This window comes from Coturnix japonica, chromosome 8, assembly GCF_001577835.2.
Source record: "Coturnix japonica isolate 7356 chromosome 8, Coturnix japonica 2.1, whole genome shotgun sequence".
Taxonomy (NCBI): Eukaryota; Metazoa; Chordata; class Aves; order Galliformes; family Phasianidae; genus Coturnix; species Coturnix japonica.
In genome coordinates this window covers 9,474,094-9,497,786 of record NC_029523.1, presented here as the reverse complement: position 1 = coordinate 9,497,786, position 23,693 = coordinate 9,474,094, and the positions used below count along the sequence as shown (strand labels likewise).

General features: G+C 38.3%; 2 protein-coding genes across 9 annotated transcripts in view; one reads left to right on the top strand and one right to left on the bottom strand.

Annotated features, from left to right (window-relative positions):
- TRMT1L (tRNA methyltransferase 1 like) overlaps positions 1-13,840 on the bottom strand; it is a 43,762-nt gene extending 29,922 nt beyond the window's left edge. For all 3 annotated transcript variants that reach the window (XM_015869854.2, XM_032446285.1, XM_015869853.2), the window contains exons 1-10: positions 13,610-13,840; positions 11,424-11,576; positions 10,278-10,340; positions 8,390-8,503; positions 7,654-7,718; positions 7,015-7,144; positions 5,076-5,199; positions 3,858-3,937; positions 2,690-2,936; positions 1,166-1,378 (exon numbers count right to left, since the gene is read on the bottom strand). In XM_015869854.2, the coding sequence (XP_015725340.1) occupies positions 1,166-1,378; positions 2,690-2,936; positions 3,858-3,937; positions 5,076-5,199; positions 7,015-7,144; positions 7,654-7,718; positions 8,390-8,503; positions 10,278-10,340; positions 11,424-11,576; positions 13,610-13,724 (1,304 nt within the window). In that variant the 5' untranslated portion in view covers positions 13,725-13,840. The remainder of the gene's footprint in view (positions 1-1,165; positions 1,379-2,689; positions 2,937-3,857; positions 3,938-5,075; positions 5,200-7,014; positions 7,145-7,653; positions 7,719-8,389; positions 8,504-10,277; positions 10,341-11,423; positions 11,577-13,609) is intronic.
- SWT1 (SWT1 RNA endoribonuclease homolog) overlaps positions 13,840-23,693 on the top strand; it is a 40,770-nt gene continuing 30,916 nt past the window's right edge. For 2 of the 6 annotated variants that reach the window (XM_015869852.2, XM_032446283.1), the window contains exons 1-7: positions 13,871-14,150; positions 14,837-14,905; positions 19,025-19,083; positions 20,271-20,979; positions 22,582-22,656; positions 23,291-23,420; positions 23,550-23,651. In XM_015869852.2, coding sequence (XP_015725338.1) covers positions 14,846-14,905; positions 19,025-19,083; positions 20,271-20,979; positions 22,582-22,656; positions 23,291-23,420; positions 23,550-23,651 — 1,135 coding nt within the window. In that variant the 5' untranslated portion in view covers positions 13,871-14,150; positions 14,837-14,845. Of the gene's footprint in view, positions 14,151-14,836; positions 14,906-19,024; positions 19,084-20,270; positions 20,980-22,581; positions 22,657-23,290; positions 23,421-23,549; positions 23,652-23,693 lie in introns of all 6 variants that reach the window. The other 4 variants (XM_015869850.2, XM_032446284.1, XM_015869849.2 and 1 more) reach the window with 4 other exon arrangements.

Below are 23,693 nucleotides of genomic sequence, written 5' to 3'. Positions count from 1 at the left end.
ACGTCCCCTTCCTCCCTTCCCTTCCGGTGCTCCACCCCACATGCCCATTAAGGCAGCCCACAGAAAAAAACTTGTCCCCTTTACTCCCATTATGAAGCATGGTGTTCTGATGTGGAATACCAACACCAACCAAATTGCAAAACCATAACAATATGTTTTCTCTCCATTTCCTCTCAAGCAGTTTGTCCAGTCCTCTTACCTTTATCTTTTTCTTCCTCAATTAGAGACTAGACTTTCAGTCTTTATTTGTTTAATAGGCCTAAGTTATTACAAATATCTAGAGCAGGCATGACCAACCTATGGTCCATGGGTAGCATGCGGCCTGGCCTGGCCCTGTGCCATCTCGGCAGTGGCTCTTTCCCACCAGGCAGCTCAGCATGGCCCTGGGCATGCACCCACTACTCAGCAACAACGAAACCATCAGCCCAACACAACTCCTCTTCACTCAACATAGCCTAGGCAAAGCACAAAATTTGTGAATGCTGACAATTTAGACATGTGCCTGAGGTTGGGTCAAGCAGCAGGGAAGAACAGCTGCAAAGATGCCAAACAGTAGGTCACCATATGAGCTGTGCTGCGCTGCATGTGCCTGCAGGTTGGGAATGCCTGATTTAGATGCAAAGAATTAATTTCAAAAGTTAGTAATTACACATATATTTTTAAACTCAAGCATGAGATTCCAAAGTCAACATCAGTCCCTTAACACTAGCTTCCATTAGAAAAACCAGTAATTCTTAGCTAGAAGCCAGTCAAGATTTTTAGTTAATATTTACAAAGCTCTGTGCAGTACAACAACGTTAAGAAAAGAATCAAAGAACTTGCATATCTGTGAGTTCAGCCATTAGTTTTCAGGATAACAGCCCCCACCCTAACCAAAACCCACCACCCTTTCAAAATCCCAAGCCCCTACACTATTTATGTATTTTTATCTTTCCCAAGCCTTTAGTTTAAAATTTACTATTTAAAGTTTACTGATATAAAGTACGTTAGTTAAGTTTACATAGCAGCATAGATAAAATACAACACATAGATTTTGTATCAAAAAGTCTGGCTTTCAGAATCCAAGAAGTCTGGAAACTCAGCATGCATAACCTAGCAGCAGTTTGAAATTCTATATAAAAAATAATTTATTCCCACAATCTGAGCTGATTTGTTTTAACAATACCTTGCCACAGCAGCAAGGACTGTTCTGGCTGCCAGCTCCTTGTAGTACTCTGTTCGGACAATGTTACATCCATAATGTCGCAGGGCAACATGCTGAGCCTTTGCATACAGAGAACTAATGTCTGTGGATGTCAGAGACACGATTCCAAGATTCCTCACATTTCTGAAGGCAGAATCCAAGTAATTCACAGAAGTTCCAAATGGGTCCAAATGTCTAGAAAGAAAGCAAATTGCACTCTGCATCTAGAGGCTCAACCATTTATCCTTCTTTTTAAAAACAAAATTACTCCAGAATTGAATTCCCTTGAATTACCCCAGAACACTGGAGGATTCAGTGTCAGGCCAGAAAGTATTTTTTCTCATCCTTATTCCTTGGTTAGCTTAACTTATAAGAATATTGGCCTGATAATTACCTTCATTCTTAAAACAAGCTGCTAAAAACATTTTTATATATTTTAAGTAAGTGCACCAGTTTATGTACTAAGTAGCTAACCATGAGCTTAAATACCTGCCACTTAATGAACTTGGATCTGCAGGCTAAACAGTACAAAAACATCCAAGCGCTTATTTTGATGTCTATAAGGGTTTTCAACACATGCATCTGTAACACCAACCTGAAAGGAGCAGCACACTTCCACTGAAAATGAACACGCTGCAAAATGCATTACATTAAATCAAGTCATGCAATAAGAATTCAGGCCTGTCCAGTAGCATGAAAATGCATGCATTTAAAATTCATTAAACGGTCTAAGGAAAAAAAAAAAAAACTGACAAATTTGAGGAGAGTCCTAATTTGAGGAGAGTCCTAATCAAGGAATGCATTGGCAGGAGATGGGATAATGGTTTTAAACTAGAAAAAAAACATTTTAAAATAGATAAAGGAAGCAAATCTTAGATATAATAAAGAAACTTCTCAATGAGTATGGTGAAGCCCTGACACAGGCTGACCAGAGAAGATGTGGATCCCTCACTCCTGGGAGCTGCGCAAGGCCAAGCTAGATGGAACCCCTGGCAGTCTGATCTAGTGGGAAGTGTCCCTGTCCACATCACAGTGCTGGAATTGGGTGGACTTTATGTCCCTTCAATCACAACCATTCTACAATTCTATGATAAAGCCTCCCAAAAGACTAACATCATATTTGGAATGGCTTATGAAAAGACATGAGTTCCAGTTGATCTCCTAATGTGCACAGTGAGAACTAGGTTTCATTCTGTGACATTTTTCTTTATCACATAGGCAATGATATTATATTAAAAACTGTTTGGCTTAAAATGTTCATGCACATTAATATTTTATTCTGTATGTCAAAAGGTTTCAATATTTTTCCAGCTATTTCTAAAATATTAAAAATAATTTTTAATTATCTGTTTCCACATGATTTGCAGAAGAATACATCAGATGCCTGCTGGTTGTTTCTTTAACTCCAACTTACATACACTGGGGGCATGGAGTAGGATAATTTGTTTTGATAATTTAGTCATTATCAAAACAGAGAACTTACTAAGAGAAGTATTTAATACTTACATAAAATCAAATGATCTCAAATGCATTATAACATTGGCATCCATTTTTGTCACCTCAATGATGTCAGCATTTTCTTCTCCACCTCCTATAGCTTCGTCATTTTCTTCTTCCTTAGTGTTCACTTTCACCTTCATTTTGTTTAAATGGCAGTTTTCCTGAATCATTGTCACAGAATTTTCATTACAATCATTAATTGTAACTTTGACAGAACTTCTGAGGTGCTTTGCCCACTGCAATCCCATTATACCTATGGAAAGACAGAAACTTAACTCCAGGATGGAAGAAGGGAGCTGGTTTCTAGTTCACTTAAAACAAACAAACAAACTCACATTCTTTTAAATGCTGCAAGCTTTGGTGTGTTCCTTCAACAATTATCTTGGTGACCTTCTGCACCAATACAGTCACACTGAAGTTTGTGAGAAGATGGAAAATGGTCTATTTGTTACCTTCTCATACAAAAATTGGAGTTACAGACCAAAAGATCAGTGACAATCTGTGGTGAAGACCCTTGGATGCTCAATGCTCCAATATAGCAAAATGCAACCTGCAAATATTCTTGCTGACTTTCAGCCAATTCCAGGATTATATTGTAGAAATGTAGGACAGGCTGCAGGTCTGAAATTGTTCAGAACAGTGACAAATTTTAAGCAAAATGTTGAGTGGCTACTGGTCACACCTATAAAATTAGGTTTGTTATAGCAGACAAATAATAGTGCAGCTCAGATTTCTTCATATTTTTGTTCCAGAATGCTAGCAGACTCCAGCAGAACAACTTCACAGTTCAAGTTCAGAATTTTTGTTATCAATTAGAGAGAATTTAGTAAAGAAACCCTGGATACACTACCACAGTTCAACCAGAGGTTAGTTTCACAGACACCAAGCCTCAAAAAACTCAAGATCTTGATTGCACATGTAAGAAGATGGCATTTTGTAGAAATTAAGACAACTGTTTTTAAGCACACCACTCAACTTCAACTTAGTATCATTTACAATTTTTCTCAAAGGACTTAATCTTAGCTCTTGAAGGCAGTTTCTTTTGTATGGAAGCCAATGACTGTCTGCCTAAGAAAGAAAATGGCATATTCAAACACAACAATGTCCGTTACTACTGATTTTTGCAGTTTTGTACTATCAGATGTTAGCTGAAGATAAAAGTATTTCATTTTACCAGTAGCACCAAATGCATCCAAACATTCTATTGGTTTACGTTCCTCAGCTAAAACAGCTAGTGCACAGAATATCAGTTGCCTGGAAAATAATAATAAAAAAAAATAATAATTAAAAAGCCATTAGAAATTGGTAACATTTTTTTCTTCCTCTTACCTGTTTCCCTTGAGTACCTTCCCAGAACAACTAAGGCAGACTACATTCTGAATAAAAGGACTGCAAATGAGAAATCTTAACTAACACTGAAAGTTTAATTCCAGTAGTTAGGTTTACTTTTAATCTCCTTAATGGATTATGATGGTGTTTCACATTCGAAATAGTGACTTGGCACAGCAGAAATTTCGTAAGGTAAGATCCTAGTCACCTTATAGATATCTCAAGTAGAGTTTTTCCTCCTTTCCCAGCCTGATCTGAGGTTACCCTTTTAATTGCTCTGTATTCAAAAGGAAATGAGATACTAACCACAAACTTAGGTGGCTTCCTTTCAGAGGCAAGTCTCAGTTTTCATAAGTGTATCTGAACTAACTTTAAGCCTGGAAGCTGGAATATTTACAGCACTGAAACAAAGAGTTAGCCCAGGCTGAAGTCTAGCCCCCGCTTTGTTGTTAATGCATGCACATTCTAGTTGTGAGACAAAAATAATTTATGATTTTCCTAAAAAGGTCTTTCCCTCGTTCATCTTTTCTAATGCAAATACAGGAAGAAACCTGTGAAAAATTGACATCCAAGAAGAAAAAGGCCTAAATAAACAAGGCCTAGATTACTAAAACTATGAAATATAGGTATGCTGCTCTTCAGTCAATGGCGAAAGAATAGCTACCAGCCCGTGGTGATTCACAGAAGATCTTACATGTGTACAAGGAGATAAGTTTTCAAGTGTGCTCTTCTTTCAAAATCCTGTTCTTTTGCATATGCTTATTACAAATCCTTAGCCACTTCAGAAATAACAAGATTTCTCAAATAGCATTTCTGTGTTTCAACAGTATTTGTCAAGAGTTTACTCATGGAAAACTTTCAAAATTAACAAAAATTATCCTAGCAGACAAGTTAAAAGCACATCCGAATGGAATTCTTATTCCAGAAAACTTCTTGTTACTCACAAAAGCTATTTCTCCTCTGAATAAAATACCCACAAGGTATCTTTTTCATTACACACCAATACATTACACTGTAAAGTCACCTACCCTCCTAACTATCTTCCCACTTCCCGTTTTCTCACCTGTTAAGCTTCATTTTCGGATTAAAATAGGAATCTGTTTTTTGAGGTGTGGAATAGTTGGGAAACACATGCACATCTGTGTCTGCCTCTTTCAGCACTTCACAAGATGACTTGGGAACAGGAGCTAAAAACAAAGTAATTGTGGAGCAAGGAAAAAGTAAAAATTTAAATTTAAATTAGGACATTTGATACATGGCATTGAATTTTTGCTCCCAGGTAACAAACAGTGCAAGAATCCAGCTGGCACACATGGACCAACTAGCTGCTACAAGAAGGGAGAAAAGAATTAGTAAAGTATCTCACTGTCTGGAAAGCAGAAGACAAGGATCAAGCTGTACCATGATTTTCTCACCATAAAACACAAGATTTGTTTCTTAGTTTAGTTCTTCTATCTATCCATCTACATTTTAGAAAGTAAGCCCAGAGACTAAGGCTTAATACATTTGTTCTGTGTGTTCAAATAATGTTTGCTAGGTAATTAAAACACTTATAATACAGTCACAGATGTAAACCATTTAATTTTTTGATCAAACGACTTTTAAAGAGGTTTCAAAAAGCTTCATGAAATTGATTGACAATTTCAGCATTTAAGCTTTGAATAGTCTGTGGCAAACCAAGTTTTCTTGTTCTGACAGCTGTAGCACACGGCTGCTCCTCTGAGTAGTTATTCCCCAGTCTAACAGTAATAAAATTTACCCAGAAATAACCAGGAAAAAAGTGGAAGCTTTCAGCCAGACACCTTTCAGTACACAGCCTGCCTATCTCATGGTGCTTTCAAGTATGCAGGCGGCATATTTGAACTGCTCTACCATGAGCTCCACATTCACAGCCCTCAAAATTTGCTGGTGTCTCCCAAGCACCAAAAGTCACCCATGAACTTCTCCATCTACCCAGAAGGGAAACTAACCATATGCACTTTGAATAAAAATATGAAACCTTTAATAACTGGTCTGAAGGGAACCACACAGAGATACAATGCAATAGGCAAGAGAAACCTGAAGTTAAGAGCATAGAAACATGTCCTACTACTAGTTCACAGACATACAAACTGACCCCCCCAGGCATTAAGTTTCTATTCCTAAATTGCAGACTGACAGTAAAATTAAGTGTGAGCCTCACTGTCTCATTCTTACTAAAACCAGGTAAAATCTATACATCCACAAACACACAGAAACAAAATAAATGAACAAACAAAAAAGAACAGGTTTCAATAGTGAACTGTCTGGGCCATAATAAAATAAATCTTAGTTTTTACACACTAACAAAACAACAACGTGCATTTTGCAAATAAAAGAAAATCTGTGAAAATAAAAGGGAATTATATTAAAACGTCTGAAATTCCAATTATCTAGAATGCTTTCAGTCTCATTTTTATGCAAGCTTAGAAACAAAACCGCCTAATCCTTGAGAAGGTCAGATGACAGTTATAATCTAAAGAACTACTAACACCACCATCACAACTCTCCAGCACTGAAATACAGCCAGCTTTATTTGTGAATTCCTGCTGATGGCCATTCAGTAAAAAACAACAGCAACAGCCACATATGTATGCTGTAGAGAAGATTAACTGAAGACGGATTTAATAACAAGCACAGCCAAGGGGAGGCATGAAATTTTCTGTGCAGGTTTTATTATAATGGACACCACGTTCTCCATGGTATTGGAAAGGCAGAAACCTACACTTTCAACACTGACCTGTTTGTGAAGAGTATATTATTTATCTCTACGAATAGAGTAAATGGTAAACTCAGAGACAAAAATCACAACATTCCTAAATCTTTCAGAAAAAAAAAAAAACATTCTGAAAAATTAAGAGTAGGATTCTCATTAGCAAACTTAAATAATTCTGTTTATGAAGTTTTCTCATGTCTGTCATCCAGGTATCACACATAACCCATGCTGCAAAAGTATAAAATGTCTTTCAGAAGTGAGAACTTACCTGTAATAAATCTTGATTCAGTTTCTCCTTTATTCACATGGCGATTAATATGTCCTATCATATCAGTTCTTCGCGTGATAGTTGCTGAACAGACAATACAGTGGTAATGTGCTCCCATCTTTGAAAACATCTGAGAAATGAAATGTACTTTCAGAATATATAAATACGGTTCAAGTAGGACTATCGCTAAACACAGGCAAATGAAGTCATCTGTTTTAACTCTTAACGCATAAAATATTGTGAATCTGCAGCCCCTAAGACTGTAAATAACCACCCCCACAGAGCCAGTACAGCACACTGTCCTGTCACAGCATGACAGCCAATCCAGCTGCATGACAAAGCACACAGGGACAGAGCTGAGAAGCACCCACTGCTTGGCGCCATGACTCCTTCATCTCTTCCACACAAAGCTGCTGTTTTCAAGATCTAGGCAGATGTTCACCAAAATACCAGAGATACAACGTTCAATTCCCCACAGGGTTACATCAAGACATTACTCTGGACTGATGCTCACTGGTGCACCTTAATGGAAAGAAGTCATACTTTTCAGACTAAGGACAGGCTGTAGAAGTTGCTGAAAATCATCGATCTCCCCTACTGCAAAGGCTAAGAAACATTTCTATGATTAAGCATTTTTACCTGATCTGCAACGAAGTTTGGCTTTGCTGTACGACAAGGTAAGTGGCAGATACACATTCTGTACCCTAGAAAACAAAAGCATGCTACAGTCTCAAAATTGTTTCATTTAATTTAACTTCAATTTTGCCATACTCTGGATGGTTATTTTATTTCCTGCACACTCATACATCTTGATCATTAAAAAACATGATACTCACTCTTTGTTCTTAATACTCCCTATAAGAATTTTAACTTATTTTGTAAACAGATCAGAGTTTGGCTGTGGAAAGATAAGGCTACTAAGCACTGATACTGAATCAATACTTGAAGTAGTTATCTGAACCCAAAGAAACTTTATGACAAGGCGAAAAGGACAGTAGGGTGAGGTGGTAGTGATGGTGGAAATTGCTCTAATACAACCAAAACATTTATTAAAGTAGTTTTCATCAAATAATCGTATTTTATTATCATGAGACACCAAGCACATTTTCTTTTTAAACAAGGAAATGCACAGTCTTAACTATTTTAGCATGTAAAAAGAGCGCTATCTTACACTTCTATTTTACATCCCATAGCAAAATTCACTGTCAAAATATGGTTCAGTTTTAGAGCTGATAAGGTGTGTAAAACTCATGCTTAAGTCAAGAAGAGTTAAAAAAAAACAAAAAAAATCAAAGAAAACCAAACACTGAACAATGTCCTCTACATCCACTCTCTCTTTTGCTATTTACTGCTGTTGAAAGATGACTTATTTTACCTTCAAATTCAACAGAGGTTTTCCAGTGCAAATTCTGGAGATGACGATGGAGTTTATGGCCATAGCAGGCTTTAAATTTCTCTTCAGGACACAAGGGACAAGGCTTCTTTTCAGCTAAAAATACAAACAAGGAGTATAAGGAGAAACATATTAAATGCAGTTACAATGCACTTTAAAAGAGAAGCACATTAAAAAAGAAAGAAGGAAAGTCCTGTCAATGGAACTGAAGATTAGTTTCTCAGGGTATGTTCTAGTTTAGGGGTAGACAAACTTGCAATATATGGATTGCCTTTGCTTTCTACTTAATGGAATACAAACAGAAAACATTATTCCTTTCAAGATCATCATCTTTTACAACTGCTGGTTTCATGTTTTTTCTTTTTTTTATTTTTTATTTTTTTTTAATTTCCAAGCCATTTGATACTAATTTAACTTCTTCAGAGCACTGTAGAATGAAGGAATTTAATTTTACAGAAATACAGAGGCTTGCAATGTTTCAAGAAAGCCTAACCGATGAGAGAACGTCTTCCACACCCCCGAGCCTCTAACCATGCTTTTAGGTAAAACAAGCACCTGATACCTTTTTAAGCTGCAAAAACACTGCACTCAGTGCTAAAAATAATCTTCTGGAAATCTAGCATTAAGAACACAAAAGCAAGTGCAAAGCTATCTGGCAACAAAGGTGTTGAAGCAATCCAAGTCAAATCCTGAGTAAAAGCGAGCTTCTGGGAAACACAAGCTGTGCACATGTATGTAGGAGTTATAGATAAAGGCATGCATGCAGCTGCTTCTGGGTCTTCTACAGCTGAATATCAAACAACTTCTCATGTAGAATTCAGCAGAAAGGTTTGTAGTACCACAATACAAGATGAATACTGGAACTTGCTACACAGCATGGGTTCTGTTACTGTCATATGTTATTGAATCTCAAACACAATGCAATGACAATAAACACAAGTTAGTTCATTAACACACAGCAGAAAAACGGTAAATTCATGGTAGAAAGAAAAAAATGCTGTTGTCAACAGGCAAGGGAATAGAGTTGCTTTTGTTGTTTGTTTTTTAAATCAGTACCATGGATTAACGCAGAATTCAGTTTGATAACAGTTAAAACCCATTAACATTAGACCTAAGGAGTTTCTTCACTAAATACAGAACGACCTAACTTTCTATAGAAACTTTTCTATTGGTGTATTTGTTAGTCAAATTAAACAGCTGCAGAAGCAGGTTATGATTTCCATCAGTGGATACCCTAGAAGATTATTAAGGTGCAATAACTGTATAATGTAGTTTACACCCTGATTTTTTTCTTGATCTGTGAATAAAAACCTGTTTCAGGTACAACTGACACTATTTAGATTAAATACATACATGTAATCTGAGTAAAACTAAGAGTTGCAAAGAGTTGTAATGAAAAATCCTAACACTCCTAAGCAGTCCTCTACTATACAGATGGATCAGAAAAGATGCTGAAGTAAATAAGGAAGCAATCAAAACAAAGTTTCAAACACTGTAAAGACAACAATTAGGTTCCCTGCTATTGTGGCTAAACTGAGACTAACGAGTCTAAATAAGACTGAACTTCTGATGTATGTATTAGCTAGAATAAATATTCTGCTAACCAATGCACACTGCCAATATAAAAAAAAACGCAGAGGGAATAAAAATTCTCATGAAGGGCATCAATTTTCTGAAAGAAGCACAGCATTTGATTAAAAAACTGAATAAATATTGTAAAGTTAATTTTTTATGAATCTCATAGTCTTTAAGCACAAAAGAGAACTGAGAACAAAACAGACGCAATGTCTGAAAAATAACTATTAAGGAAGAATGTAAATACTTGTAACATGAAGATCTGTGTTCTGGGATACTGCCAAGGTAAACTCACCTTCATTCAGGTCAGCTAGTTTCTCTAGATCAGCAAGTTGTCTTTGAATGGAAAGATGTTTCTCTAAATTCGGAGAGATTCAAAAATTAAACACACTCTTCCACAAACACTAGCTCACCACTATTTTATTACTCAATTCATCATTTCAAGCCTGCTACTGGAAAAGTAGTAATAGAATACTTGTTTCTATCCTTTAGTTTTCAAGCATAAATATGATACAAAGAAGAACTTGCATAATGAATCCCCAAACTGGTTCTTCAGTAGGATGCATATACTTCTACTTGCTTTTAAATGCTGACGCACACCAGAATTCTCCACTTGAAATGATCTTCATTTGAAAAATCAAGCTGAAAAGAGCAAGTCACATACCATTTGCTTCTGACTTTACTACATGGCATTGTTACTGAATCTGAGCCACACTGAAAGTAGTATCATCCTATGAACACCCTGGCAAAATGAGAATGCCAGCCGGAGGTGGATAGATTTTTAGTAGTATTTATTTAATATAAAATCAGGACACATTTAATTCTACCATTTATATATATATATATATATATATATATTTTTATTTTTTTTTTCTTAGAATGTTTGAGAACATCTATAGCTACCTTTCCGTTTTTCAAATTACCAATGGAAATAGCGTAGAATTTGCTAAGCCCAATAGAATTAGCTCACCCAGTAAACTGCTGATTGCAGTACACAGAATATCTCAGTTTATAAGACCAATTCTGCAGGGACTTTAAAACTTTTCAGTGTTTGTACAGCATTAGACTTCTAGATTTTCTTACACTAAATGAAAAGAGCAATTGATATACGATGATATGACTGTGAGTATTAATGCTAAGGCTAAAATCAACTCCTGCTTCCCCATTTCTGTGTGGATATTCTCTTACGCCACTGTCATGTGTACTAATTTTTGAAGTGGCTTCCAGGAACTGCAGAAAGGGGGAAATGGCACGTCACTTAAGACATTTTCGACACTGTAGGAAAACATTTTATGCAGATGCATGGGAAGAAGTATCAATACCCACCAGATGCATAGAAATTCAATTGCATGCATTCCATTTACCTCTCTTCCCCACTATTTCTACTATTTCTCCTTTGCTCAAGCATACAACACAAATGTCCTTATATTTATGAGCAAACCTCTTGGATAATCAGATGAAACATCCAAAATGTTACTATCTGGTCCCTTTACGGATTCATGATCTGTTCTTTCTTCTTTGGCTTCTACTTCTGATTCACCAACTTTCACAGACAGGTTGTTGCTTTCCACTTTTTTACAGTCAACTTCACCATCTTAAGAAAATCAAATAAAGAAATAAAAGCAAAAATGTCATTGATACATCTGAATTATAATGCTATGTTCATTCACTGTCAGTCATATTTGCTATTGTAAAAGAGAAAAGTTGTAAAATCAGTGTATTTGAGAAGAATATTGGAAAGATTATTGCTCGTCCCTGGAAGCTACTGTGAGATGATGCCATCCTAGACAGAAGAAAATATTCACAAAACTATCAGATGTTTGAAGATAACAGGAAAATGTTTGCATATTACTGTCTTGCAAAACATAGTGTGAGCAAGACAAAGCAGGCAAGCAAGAGGTCCAAATACACTTAACTAACAAACAGTACTGTTAAAAAAAAGTTTGAAAACAGAAGTTAACTGTGGCTGCGGCAACCATCTGGTAAAAGCAAGCCAAGCAATTGGGGAATTAAACAAAGAGTAGTAAAGTGGTGAGCTTCAGGGTAAAAAGTAATCTTGACTTCCCATGTGAACGGAATGAATAGGTGGGCTGTGACCTGAGCAAGGCCATTCAAGATTACTATCTTAAGGTTTTAAAAACAGTTTTGACTAAAACCTCCTCTTCCAAAAAGAAAAAAAAAAAAAAAAAAAGACCTTAGGAGCTAAAAGGAAAAAATATGTGGTGAGCCTGAGAGCCTGCATATTGAACAGTACTGCTCATATTCCTCCACTAAAAATGTCCACAGTCCTAGGAAAATTTCAGAGAAGAGCGGCAAGAAACAAGTTTATGGTATAGCTTCCTAGTCACTGAGAATCAACAGCACAGGATAGATGGATTTTCAGCCCATGTATGACTCCTGTAAAAAAGGCGTCAGCAGCTCTCTATCACTCCACAGAACCCAGGATGGATCAAATCAGTGGGCAAAATCCAAAATCACGCCAGATTTCTGCATAATCCAGTGCTATGCTGCAAAACTCCCTGCCAGCCACTGGCTTCTTCAAGTCTTCAAGTGCCAAAGCAAAACTTCTATGGGTGAGAAACCCACGATGGACTTTAAACTTCAAACCCAAAGCCACCAACTAAAGAAAACAATGAGCCACTGACTGTTTTGTGCTGGAAGGCATTTCTGGAAGATTTGTTCATCACTCTGTTCTGACCTTCCTCAGACAACTATTCCCAGACACTACTGGAGGCAAAACAAGGGCTGAAGAGATCTCATAGCAGCTCCTAAGGTGGTTACCTTGCTTTTAAAAACTGTGGTTTCATAGCATTATTTCCCACTGCAAAGAAATGGAAAGAAGAAATTGAAGGAACACCTGAAGACACAGGTCAGGTAAGTTGTTTTAGAAAAGCAGAAACACACAGTATAGTTCTAACTACCTTAAGAAAAAAAAAAAAAAAAAAAAAAAAAAAAGATCAGCACTGCTACTGAAAGTATTGCTGTATTTCTCATAAACCTACTTTTAAAGCTGAAAGCTCACCTGAGACACGCTTTTACTTCCCATCTAGTCACCTATTTAAAAGTCACAAAGTGCCCGGTGGTGTTTTCTACACAATTTATTAATAAAAAGAGTCAAAATCAAGTTATGTTTTTTGGTACGAGCTCTCTCACAATGCGGATCTGACTGAGAAAAGCGTTACGATTACTAGAAAGACGCGGAGGGAGCGCACAGCGCCGCGTGCCACCCAGCGCAGCCACCCTCCTTGCACCTCCCGAGCACGTACGTTGGCTAAGATGGTTGAAAAAGAAAGCACGTGGGTATACATGTGGTTCAGGCGTTCACCCGCCTGAGGAGCACGCTCGCACACCAGCCCACTTACAAACGCACACGTGTTATCGAAGCGGGACCCCAGGACCGTAAGCGCTGCTCGCAGGCCCGAACCGCCGGCCCGCAGCAGAAATCGGGCCGCGCAACGGAGAGGAGCGCCGTGCGCGCGGCGCAAAGGCCCACCCGAGGCCGCCGAGCCCCGGCCTCACGCCGCGTCCCCCGCGTCGGAGCGATCCGCGAGGAGCCGCCGGGCCACCGGCTCCGCCTCACAGCCGCTGCGGCTTTCCCCTAGGGCCCGGCACCCCAGCAGCCCTTACTGAGTGCTGCAGCCTTGCTGCCGCCAGCGGGGCTTCTCCCGTTCTCCACCTCCTCCTCGGTCTCCTGCAGCCGCTCCGCAGACAGCCCAGTCTCCGCAGCCTCCTCTGCTGCCATCTTCTGCGGCGGAGCACGAGTATTCAGGCGGCGGGCCGACCGTCTTACTCGCACGCCTCTCCCAGGCCGGGCAGGAGGCGCGGCGCACCGCCTACGTTTCCCAGAGCACCGCTGTGGGAGGAGGGGCTTCCCGGGCCGGAACGGCGGGCGTCTGGGTGCTTGTGGAGGCCCTCTCGCGCGGAGCTCTCTTAGGCCCGGCGGCAGGGTGCGTGCGGAAGTGCGGCCTGGCCCGGGGCTGCGCTGCAGTGAGGGGGAAAGAAGGGGCAGCGGCCGGGTGAGGCCCGGCGGGACGCGCTCCGAGGGCCCAGTGCTGAGGCTGTGCTTCTCTCACTAAGAACGGGGGGCGTCGTCCCGGAACGGGCTGTGTTCTGGGAGGCAACGTATTGAATTCTCAGGGTCTGAAATAACTGGATGAAAAAACTTGAAGTGAGTAGAAAGTCTTTCCAGCCCCGTGCGCGATAAGCGCACGGTTTGAGCGGACACTGACTGCAATCCCTGGCGGCCGGGCCGAAGGGCACCCTGGCAAGGGAATATCCGCACATTAGAGAGAAGGGTCGCCTTCTCTGGTCGCCTTGCAGTGCGGGTTTGGTGTTGGTCTCTTTGGGGCCGTTCATCGCGGCGGCCTGAGCCTCCACAACTACCTCACACTTAGCTTCTCTCCCCGATCTGCTCTTTGCTTATCGTTAGTAAAAAATGGTCTTCTAGTCTTCATCAGCACACCTGGAAATTGCTTCAGTTCTCACTAAATTGCTTTGTATCCAAGAAACTCTCTAACACTGGGTTGAGGTGTGGAGGCTGGTAAATAGTTGGTACTGCTGTAAAAGTCATCATGTTAAAGGCACAGCAGGGTGTTTGCCTTTTTTAGCCTGGTGTGTCTGCTGGTAGTTGCAAGTCTCAAGCAGGTGGTAGAGCAAGGAACGACCACCCTTTTCTTCTGGGAAGTTCTCGGAGTGAGATGTGGATCCTCAGTGCTGTTCAAATTTGTCGTGGCTGTGTAATGTGAAGAGGAAACAAAAAAGATTTTTTTCTCAGTGCAGTTACAATATTTTTTTTAAATACCAGCAGGAAATAAAAACGTGAAGTAATAACATGATCACTTTTTTTCTTCATAGGTTTGAAAGATGTCCAGAAAGAAAATGAAGAAAATAAAGGAAGACAGTTTAAATGGCCAGGATGACAAAGTAGGATAATCTGTATTATTATATTTTTAATCATATCCCCATGTGAAAGAGAGTGAATTATTTAGCAGTTTTCTGATGGAAGAATGAATCTATGTTAAAATGAAATGCTCTTCACCAAGAGCAGAAAGAGGGCTGATTATTCAGGTAGCTGCAAATTCCAGCCAGGTAACTGTATTCCTCCAGAGCCCATGGGTAGGATAGGTATCAGAAATTGTGGGACTTAATAAAAATTGTAGTATATCTGTCTGGTGAGGGCTGTTGAGCCTGAAACTGTTACCAAAGCTATTCTTCTCTTTGGTTATTCTTTATCTTAGACCAACTTATATTGATTTTCTGATTATTTGCAAATTTCACTTTTCAGCACCTTAAAAAGCAACTTTCAAGTATTTCCTCTTAACAAGTGAGATACAAATCAATTACAAAAATTAGATGTAGATTATTAGTACGTGCGTAACACCAGAGGAGATGATAGTCTGTACTCTCTGTAGACACCACACCTAACACAGCCTGTTTCGTAAGGACATTTACCAAAAACTGACAATGCTGAGAAGAAGGCAGCAGAATGTTTAATGTAGGAGACCAAATTAACTGGAAGTCATGGAATTATTAAGAGATTTTTTGAGAAATGAAGGAGGTTGTGGATGTCCCATCCTGAGACCAGGCTGGTCTGGTGGTTGATGACCCTGCACATAGCAGGGGAGTTGAAACTGGATGATCTTTGAGGTCCTTTTCAACCCAGGCCGTTCTATGATTCTATGAAAAGAAAATATTAAATGTACCTTGAATACTCATGGTTGAAAGGGAAGAGACTTGAAGTGATAAAGATAAGAGCAGATGTTAATAAACCAATAAAGCACTTTGGTTTCTATTTGACTATAATAACATGAACCGAGAGCTCTTCGTGCAGCATATTGCATGGTGTAATTCTGCAGGACAGAAGCCTTTAGCAGTCCCTTTATGCTTTCAGTGCTTTTGCTGCTGTTCAAGCTCATGAATTCTCAAGATTTCCTCAATTTCTTTAGAGTTCCACAGGTTTCTCCAACCCTTTAATAAGAGGGCTTTTAAGAAATGCTTTCTAACGGGCAAGTGAAGTAGCTAATATCTTGTAGGCCTTTGCAAGGCTCCCTAGGTAGCAGAGTGCTTGCCACAGTGACCTAAAGACCCTGTCAAGTCAGCATGGCCCAGTTACTGAGGGAGTAATTATTTGTAAAAGGATGTGCTGTCAAGTGATTCCTTATTGAAAGCAATTTACATTACCATTCTCTGTTGTAACTTACTACATTCTGGTGTAGATTAATGGACCAAAAGGTGTTTAAGCTAATTGGTGGGGAAGAGTTCATGTCAGCAGCCTGTTCTGTGTTCTGCTGTTCCATGTTCTCCACACTGCTGCAATACTGAGATACTTCTGTTCTCACCCAGTCAAAACTGTGTTCCACTTACTTGGTGATGCTGTTGTGATACCACATGCACTACAGACAGGCAAAGCAGTAGCGTAACTGCCTGCTGCTCAGATTGATGTCTGAGGACCATCCTTACTCTTAGCCAAGCCTATGTAACTGGCTTCAGAATGTTCCCCTGGTAGTTCTGATGGGGAACAGTAATACATCTCTTCTGCATAAACCCTCCATAGAAATACCCTGTCTTTGGCCTTATGTAGGTGATAGTTGGAAGCAGTTTTCAGGTGACTTTCTTATTAAGTTTCGCAAATATAAAAAAATGTTTATTTTACATGCTGACTTCTTATACACGTGAATCTGAGGTGAGCTTAATTAGTTTTATATTTATGGGTTTTTTTGTTTTGTTTTTTCTTACTAACTCTGGACTTCTCTTTTACCTGTTGTGTGCCTCGTAAATATAGATATCTAAATACTGTGTTATAGAAAATATACCAGGAAACAGGCATATATGTAAAATATAAAAAGTATAGCACCAACTAATAGTAGCAGCAACCAGTGGTAGTAGAAAGATTACTTAAGAAAATGCATAATATAGTAGTTTGGGGATAATTACAAGTTCAACAAACCTAACTATATTATGACAGTGAATAGATTTACTATGAGTGACAAACTTAAGAATGTTTGCAATTCCATTACTATTACAGGTTTTCAGTTAAGGCTATACTTAATATAGTATTTATCAAGAACAAGTTCCACACAACTCTATATGCGTTTGGAATCATAAAATCATTGGTATCGAGCCAGTCAGGGAAGTCAAGGTCATACTGACCTCAGAAGGGTACTTTGAGAGAGGGTGTGACCTGGAAAGAGATTTACAGCTGATGTTGGAGGAGACTGACTGCCCCCAGTAGGGCTCAGCAGGGGGCAAAGCGATGTCAGTCTGCAACATTGATCCTTGTCATTGAGTGTAAAGCATTGCAGAGCTCAGGACTGGGTCGCAGCACCACAGAATTAACCTGGTACTCCAGAGAACTTTCTACCTGCCTGAAGAAATAATGCATGAAAAGGAGCATGTGCTGCACAGGAAGTTTTTCAGAGAGAGAAGTTCCATTTTGTCCTTTTCCTGAGGAAGTGATGTTTCTTTTTTTCCTTCATTATCTTCAAACAATATTAATTCTCTTGTCAATTCCTACTTTGTCAGGCAGTAAGTTGTTTACTTTTGTTTTATCTTCATCAATGATATTTTCAGGGTGTCTGCTGTTTGTAGGTCCCTGAGTCCCCAGCCCTAGTTCCCAGGCTGGCAGATGTTTTATTCTGTCTGTTTAGCTGCCATCCGATGTCAGATCTTCTTCATCACAGCCAGGTTAGATCCAGAACTGCTTCCATTACTCCATACTTTGACCTGCAACTGGTTATGTTTCAGCGATCTAAGAAGGATCTAAGTCCTATCTGAATCAGAACTGCTTTCTCTGAAAAACTTACTATGTTGCACAATTTCCCTTTTTCCTTGTTATTTTTCTTTCTCTTAAAGCAGGTTGAAACTTTGATGGAATGTCAGGTTGACTGCATTACATATGTACTTATTTGCTGATAATAACTATTTACAGTTACACAATTATACGGTCAGTAGGTAAACACAGGTTAAACAGATGTTTTGTATGAAAGATTATTAGGATAGAAAAATAATCTATATTAAATGGAAAACACTCTTCAATGTCGAAGGTTCTCAATTCACTGCACACAGGAGCAATCTCCTGAAGAAGAAAGCCTGCCTTAGTGGTAGTCAGCCCTTAAATGAGATCTGGGAGAGGTGGAACCAAGCTCCACCCCTTCCAGTAGCACAGCTAAATTACCTTTGCTTGTGCTCCTGCAGCTGATTCATTGCTTGCCTGAGGTTGTTAATCAGAGGTTCAGGCTTTGATCAACAGTTTCCCATACAAACTAACAGCTTTTTATCCATATATAGAGTCACAATATTAATCACAGTATTCTTGCTAGTAGTGATGTATTGATCTGTAATAAGTAAAGAGAGAACCTTAGAAGAAAGCCTGTTTGACTGTATGTCCTACAGACTCCTTTGAGCTCCCTGTTGTGGTCTCCCTACCTGCAAGCTGGGTAGCCTCCTGCTTTGGATGATGTCATTAGTTGGTGTCAGCAAGTTGTGGATGCTTGGGAAGAGACTGTAGGAAAAACAGCAAAAAGGGCTAGGGGGTGAGGGACAGAAAACTCCTAGGATTATGGAATAAGCATGATAAGAAGTGCTTAACAATGTTGTTCCATCTGCTGTCTATTTCTGACTGGCTATCATCTGGTTCAGCTGAGATGCTGGAGGAACAGGTGTAGACATCTTGTCTAACAGCAGAGTAATGACTGTGTGCAAACCTTCTCACTCCATAAATAGGGGATGGCCCAGAGCTCCTTCAGCTCTTCCACGTGGTGGTGGGCTGCATGCCAGGATTTCCCCTTGAGCAAGGACACATCTCAAAGTTAGTCCTGGAGATTAAAAAAAAAAAAATCCTTACCCATAATAAATACTTGGTGAGTGACTAGTTCTAGCTTACTCAAAATCACTATGATTCTAATACGAAATAATAGCTTGTGCCATCTTGTGAAGAGTTTGTGAAGAGATTCTAATACGAAATAATAGCTTGTGACATCTTGTGAAGAGTTTGTTACAGCAGTTATCTCTAAGAGCACTTGGACTTTTTTTTTCTTTTTTCAGAACTCTGAAGTCACAAGGTCTTATAATCAAACTGTGGAAAGAAAGTCAGAATTTCAAAGGTAAATTCTCATTAGGTATAACTACTGTTGGATTGTTTTGAATAATGAATTTAAGATTTGTTTTCCACTTGTTCACTAAATAAAATACAGCATTTTAGCTAAAGTGTTGGCATTTCATTTATGAGTAGATTTGTGAGTGGATTCTGTCTGAACCATTCAGTTTAAGGTTGTTGAGAAAGCAGGATTCAAACAGTTGTAAACTCTAAGTATATAGTTGCAATTCAAATAAAGCAGGAATAGTATCCTTCCAACACTACTGTTACAAAAAGCCTTTTTTTTTTCTGCTTTGAGCACTACCTTGTTGATCTGTACTGCATATTTCATGTTCTGTTAGCAAAAAATAGGCTACTTGAGGCAAAGAAAGCAACTTTTCACTTTAAGTGTAGCAAGTGTAAAAAGTAATTGAAAACTAATGTAGAGTAAGAATGTTCTTATGAGTCCTGAGATGGTAAAGCTTTGGATTGTTTCTTAATCATGGCAAAATCTTGTATACTTGTCAGGGCATTCAAGTTATCTGTTCTACAGGCATTTCTTAAATGCCTTCTGGTAGTACCAGTATAGGGCACGGGAGTAAATGTTGGGGGCATTTTAAACTTAGCATCTGATAAATTTAATGAATATTTTCTCTGCTTTTATAAGAAATAATTTCTTATGCAGTCATCATATTATGATTCCTGTAGAAGGTTTATATGTTTCCCTCAGTTGTTCCTTTTCCAGGTTCCTCAGTCAGTTTATCCTGTCCCATTTGAGGGCCATTAAGTGCTTGGCAATGTTTGACCAAGCCTAACTGCTGCATACTTGATCTTTAGGGTGATACACCTTACATATAATCAAAATGCTGTTAAAATTCATCAGTGTGATAAGATGGAAATAAACTGTAATAGGACATCTCTCCAAGTAGTAAAATACTGAAAAAGGTTTTTCTTATTTTGGTGATTTGAAATGACTCTACAGCCAAAGATTTACATACTGAAAGCCTTACAGCAAGCTGTCTTATTAGAGGATAGATGTTGCTACATGTTCACGTTCAAATATACATCAAAGTGGTACTTGTAAATACTTAGTTGTAACTGCCTAAATTTAAGGCAGTCATTTTTGGTTTTTTTGTTTTGGTTTGTTTTTTTCTTTTGTTGTATTATCTTAACTGAGATATATTACATGACTTTTTGTTTGTAAAATTTCTGTAGATTCAAAACAGAGAAAAGCAAACAAGAGAAGAAACAATACCGAAGTGCTAATACTGGTGCTGATGGACAATCCCAAGGAAAATCTCCAAATGGAAGCACAACCACAGCTAATTCTTTAATCGCATCTGAAAAGCGAAAGGGAATAGTTATACAATTTAAATCCAAAGAAGTTAAACATGGAAAAAGTACATGCACTGCTGATGTAGTGACAACTAGCAGGGAAAATCATACCATAGGTCCTTTTGATGGTACAGAAAGAAAAAGACTCTGTCATAGCTTTGCACTTCAGAGAGACAAGGTGGTGAAGAAAAAGAAGGTTGAACACTGTAAACTAAAAGTAAAAGCTGAACAAACTGTGTTGGGAAAACATAAGTCATCTATGTATAATTTATATGTACCTCTTAAAAAGGCAGAGAGATCTACAATTCAAAAAAAGCCACCTAGCACATCTACAGAGACTGTGTGTCGTGATAGACCTGTCACTAAGAAGTCAAATATATTATCTAGGACTTGTGAAGAAAAGTATAAAGGAGATAAGGAATTTTCTAAGAAAAATCACCATGCTAATAAGCATATGTCACACTGCTCAACTGAAACACCACAGCAATGGTGCTGTAGCAAATGGAAAAAACAGGAAGCTGATCAAGCTAGTTGTAATTCAGGGACTGAAAAAGGGGCCTTTGAAGCCACAGCATTATGTTTTAAGCAGGTAATGAGAACTCAGTTATTTTTATATTATGCAGATGTTTATTCTAGGTTAGTTTCTAAATGTCAGGTACTTTTCTTGTAAGTAGGTTGTCTTCTTGCAAGACTCAGGATCCTGTAGCCAACTAGATGAATTTTTCTGATCACACTGTAAATCATGTTAAAATGCTTATTTGCTCTGCTAAATGCTTAGTCAAACTAGAAAAATGAAGGTCTTGCATGGTAGGACTGAGTCTGTATGTAGGCTTTTGTAGCTTTTTCTTTCTTCCCGGGGTATGGAATACTTCAAATTAGGGGTAAGTCAACAGTTTTTTGAGCTGATGGGGTTGTGTGTACAAACTGAGAGAATGAATGCCCCTGCCAAATAGGTGCTTATTGCCAGCTAAGTGATGCCAGGAGAACTTGTCTGTGATCAGGTTCAGTCTTGAGTTCTGATTTGTATTCATTTTTGCACCTCTGTTTACATATCATCTTTATCTTGATTGTCCTTATTTATTTATTTACTTTGTTTAGCGTGCCTAGCATTAATTATTAGAGATTTCTGTACATTTTATGTTATTGTGATCATTTTGAATGTATGTAATTACATACAGAATCACAGAATTGTTGAGGTTGGAAGGCACCTTGAGATCAGCTTGTCTAAGTCCCTGCTAGAGGAGGTTGACCAGAACTGCATCCAATGGGCATCTCTAAGGACAGTGGTTCCATAGCCCTTCTGGACAACCTGTTCAAGCACCTTAACAGTTGGGAAAAAAAAAAGAAAAAAAAGTGTTTTTTTAAAGGAATTTTCTTTGTTTGAGTTTGTGCCTTTTGCTTCTTATCCTCTCTCTGGGATCCACTAAGATCTTGGTTCCATCTACTTTAAACTGTCCCATTAGGACATTAGATTTCCCTCAGTCTTCTCTTTCATAGCTAAACAATACCAGCTCTTTCGACCTCTCTCTCATACGACATGCCTCAGACCTTTAATAGTCTTGATGAACTTTTGTTCAATTCACTCTATTAATATTTTGATTTTTGTACCAGCGAGCCCAAATCAAGACACTGAATTAGTTTGGTTGCTAAAATGTGAGTGTAAACTCTAAAGGATTTTTTCAAAACAAATGAAGAAAAGCCATTAAAATAATCAGATACTTCAGTAATACTTTTAAGTGGTTGTCAAAAGAAAACTTATTTCAAAGAGTTCACAGTTACAAACCCACAGAAGTTGAGAAAAAAACCTTACTGTGTTAACTGCTATATTTATTTTAAAAGAAAGCCAGTAAGGCCTTTTGAAATCATATAGATACTTTATCATAGATATTGAGAATGTTTTTTTACCTGTTAATTTCGGTGTTTTCTAAAAACAGCTTTTTTAAAAAAGACTGTTTTATGTTCTGTTTCTGTTAGTATTTGTTTCTTTTGAGTTCTCACTCACATCTTGCTCCTACCAAGTAAGAGAGAATATAAAATCTACCCAAAAGTTAAGTAAACACATAATATTAGAGAGCTTTATTCTGACTCTTGACAGGAGTAAAAAAAACGTTGAGTCTTTTTCCTCAGTCTTACTTGATATTCTGTGGTGTTGGTATGTTTTTGGTTTGTTTTTTTTTAATTCTTCCTACAGAGCTTTTCATCCCCTCAAAGCAAGGCAGTCTTTCCATCGCCTGAAGGCTGTGAGTACCTAAAAGGAGACCAAGAGGTTGGTAATGCTTTCGTTTAACTCTTCTTAGTTGGAATTAACAATTCATGGCATTGAGGTTGTGTAGTTAGCAATTCCATGACCTTTCCTAGTATTCTGCATTGCTGGTCTGCAATTGGTATGATCTAGATATGTGGAATCTTTTTTTCAAATACTAACTAAACTTGCTGAAGTAGTAACCGGAACTTTTTGAGATAAGAAGATTGCCTTCTTTTTACTGTCTGCAGCACAAGGGGCCTTCGTGCTTGCTTGCATACTCTAGCTACCTCATTTTCCAATCTCTTATGTTCCAGTAGGAGGAGGAACTTTTTATTTTGAGAAATGTCTGGCAGGTTACTTGCAGACTATGCAGCAAAAAAGGAAGAAAAGTTTTGGATGCTAGCAGAAAGGTTTCTCAAAGCAAAGATTTCTTGGCTGTATTTTGGATGTCTTTTTGTGGACTTCTTATACTGGAGGTTAAGCGAAAGATACTCATAGCTTTACACTTTCTGTACCAATTTAATTTTTTTTTTATATCTTTCAGTTTTAGTCAATTAAGCAAGGTAATTAATGCAAAAGTAATTTTTTTAAAACAATTTGAAACTGATTTCTTATACATAATTGATTTCAGAAGTGCACATATCTCTTATTGTAGATGCAGATAGTTGAGGATTTGCATGTTGCTCGTATTGAAAAGAGGATGGCCCAATCTGTAGTACAGACCTGTGGAGAACTTACGAGTATGGAAATAGATCTTCCAGAACAGGATTTAAATATTTCTGCTGGTATGTTGTGATCTTGTGTTTTTTGGCGGTACAAGCATCTGGTTATTAAAATCATTTAGTGGCCTGAGTAGAGAGTACACAACTGATTTTCTTAGATTAATAACTATGTTATTATTCTTTTTGCCCCAGGGACTTCTTCTTCCAATCTGAACATATTAGTGGTGATTGATACAAATATAATGATTAGTCACCTTGAGTTTATCAAGTCCCTAAAATCTGAGGATATACCAGGTATGTGAATAAAAGGTGATCCACAAGAATTTTTGGAAAAAG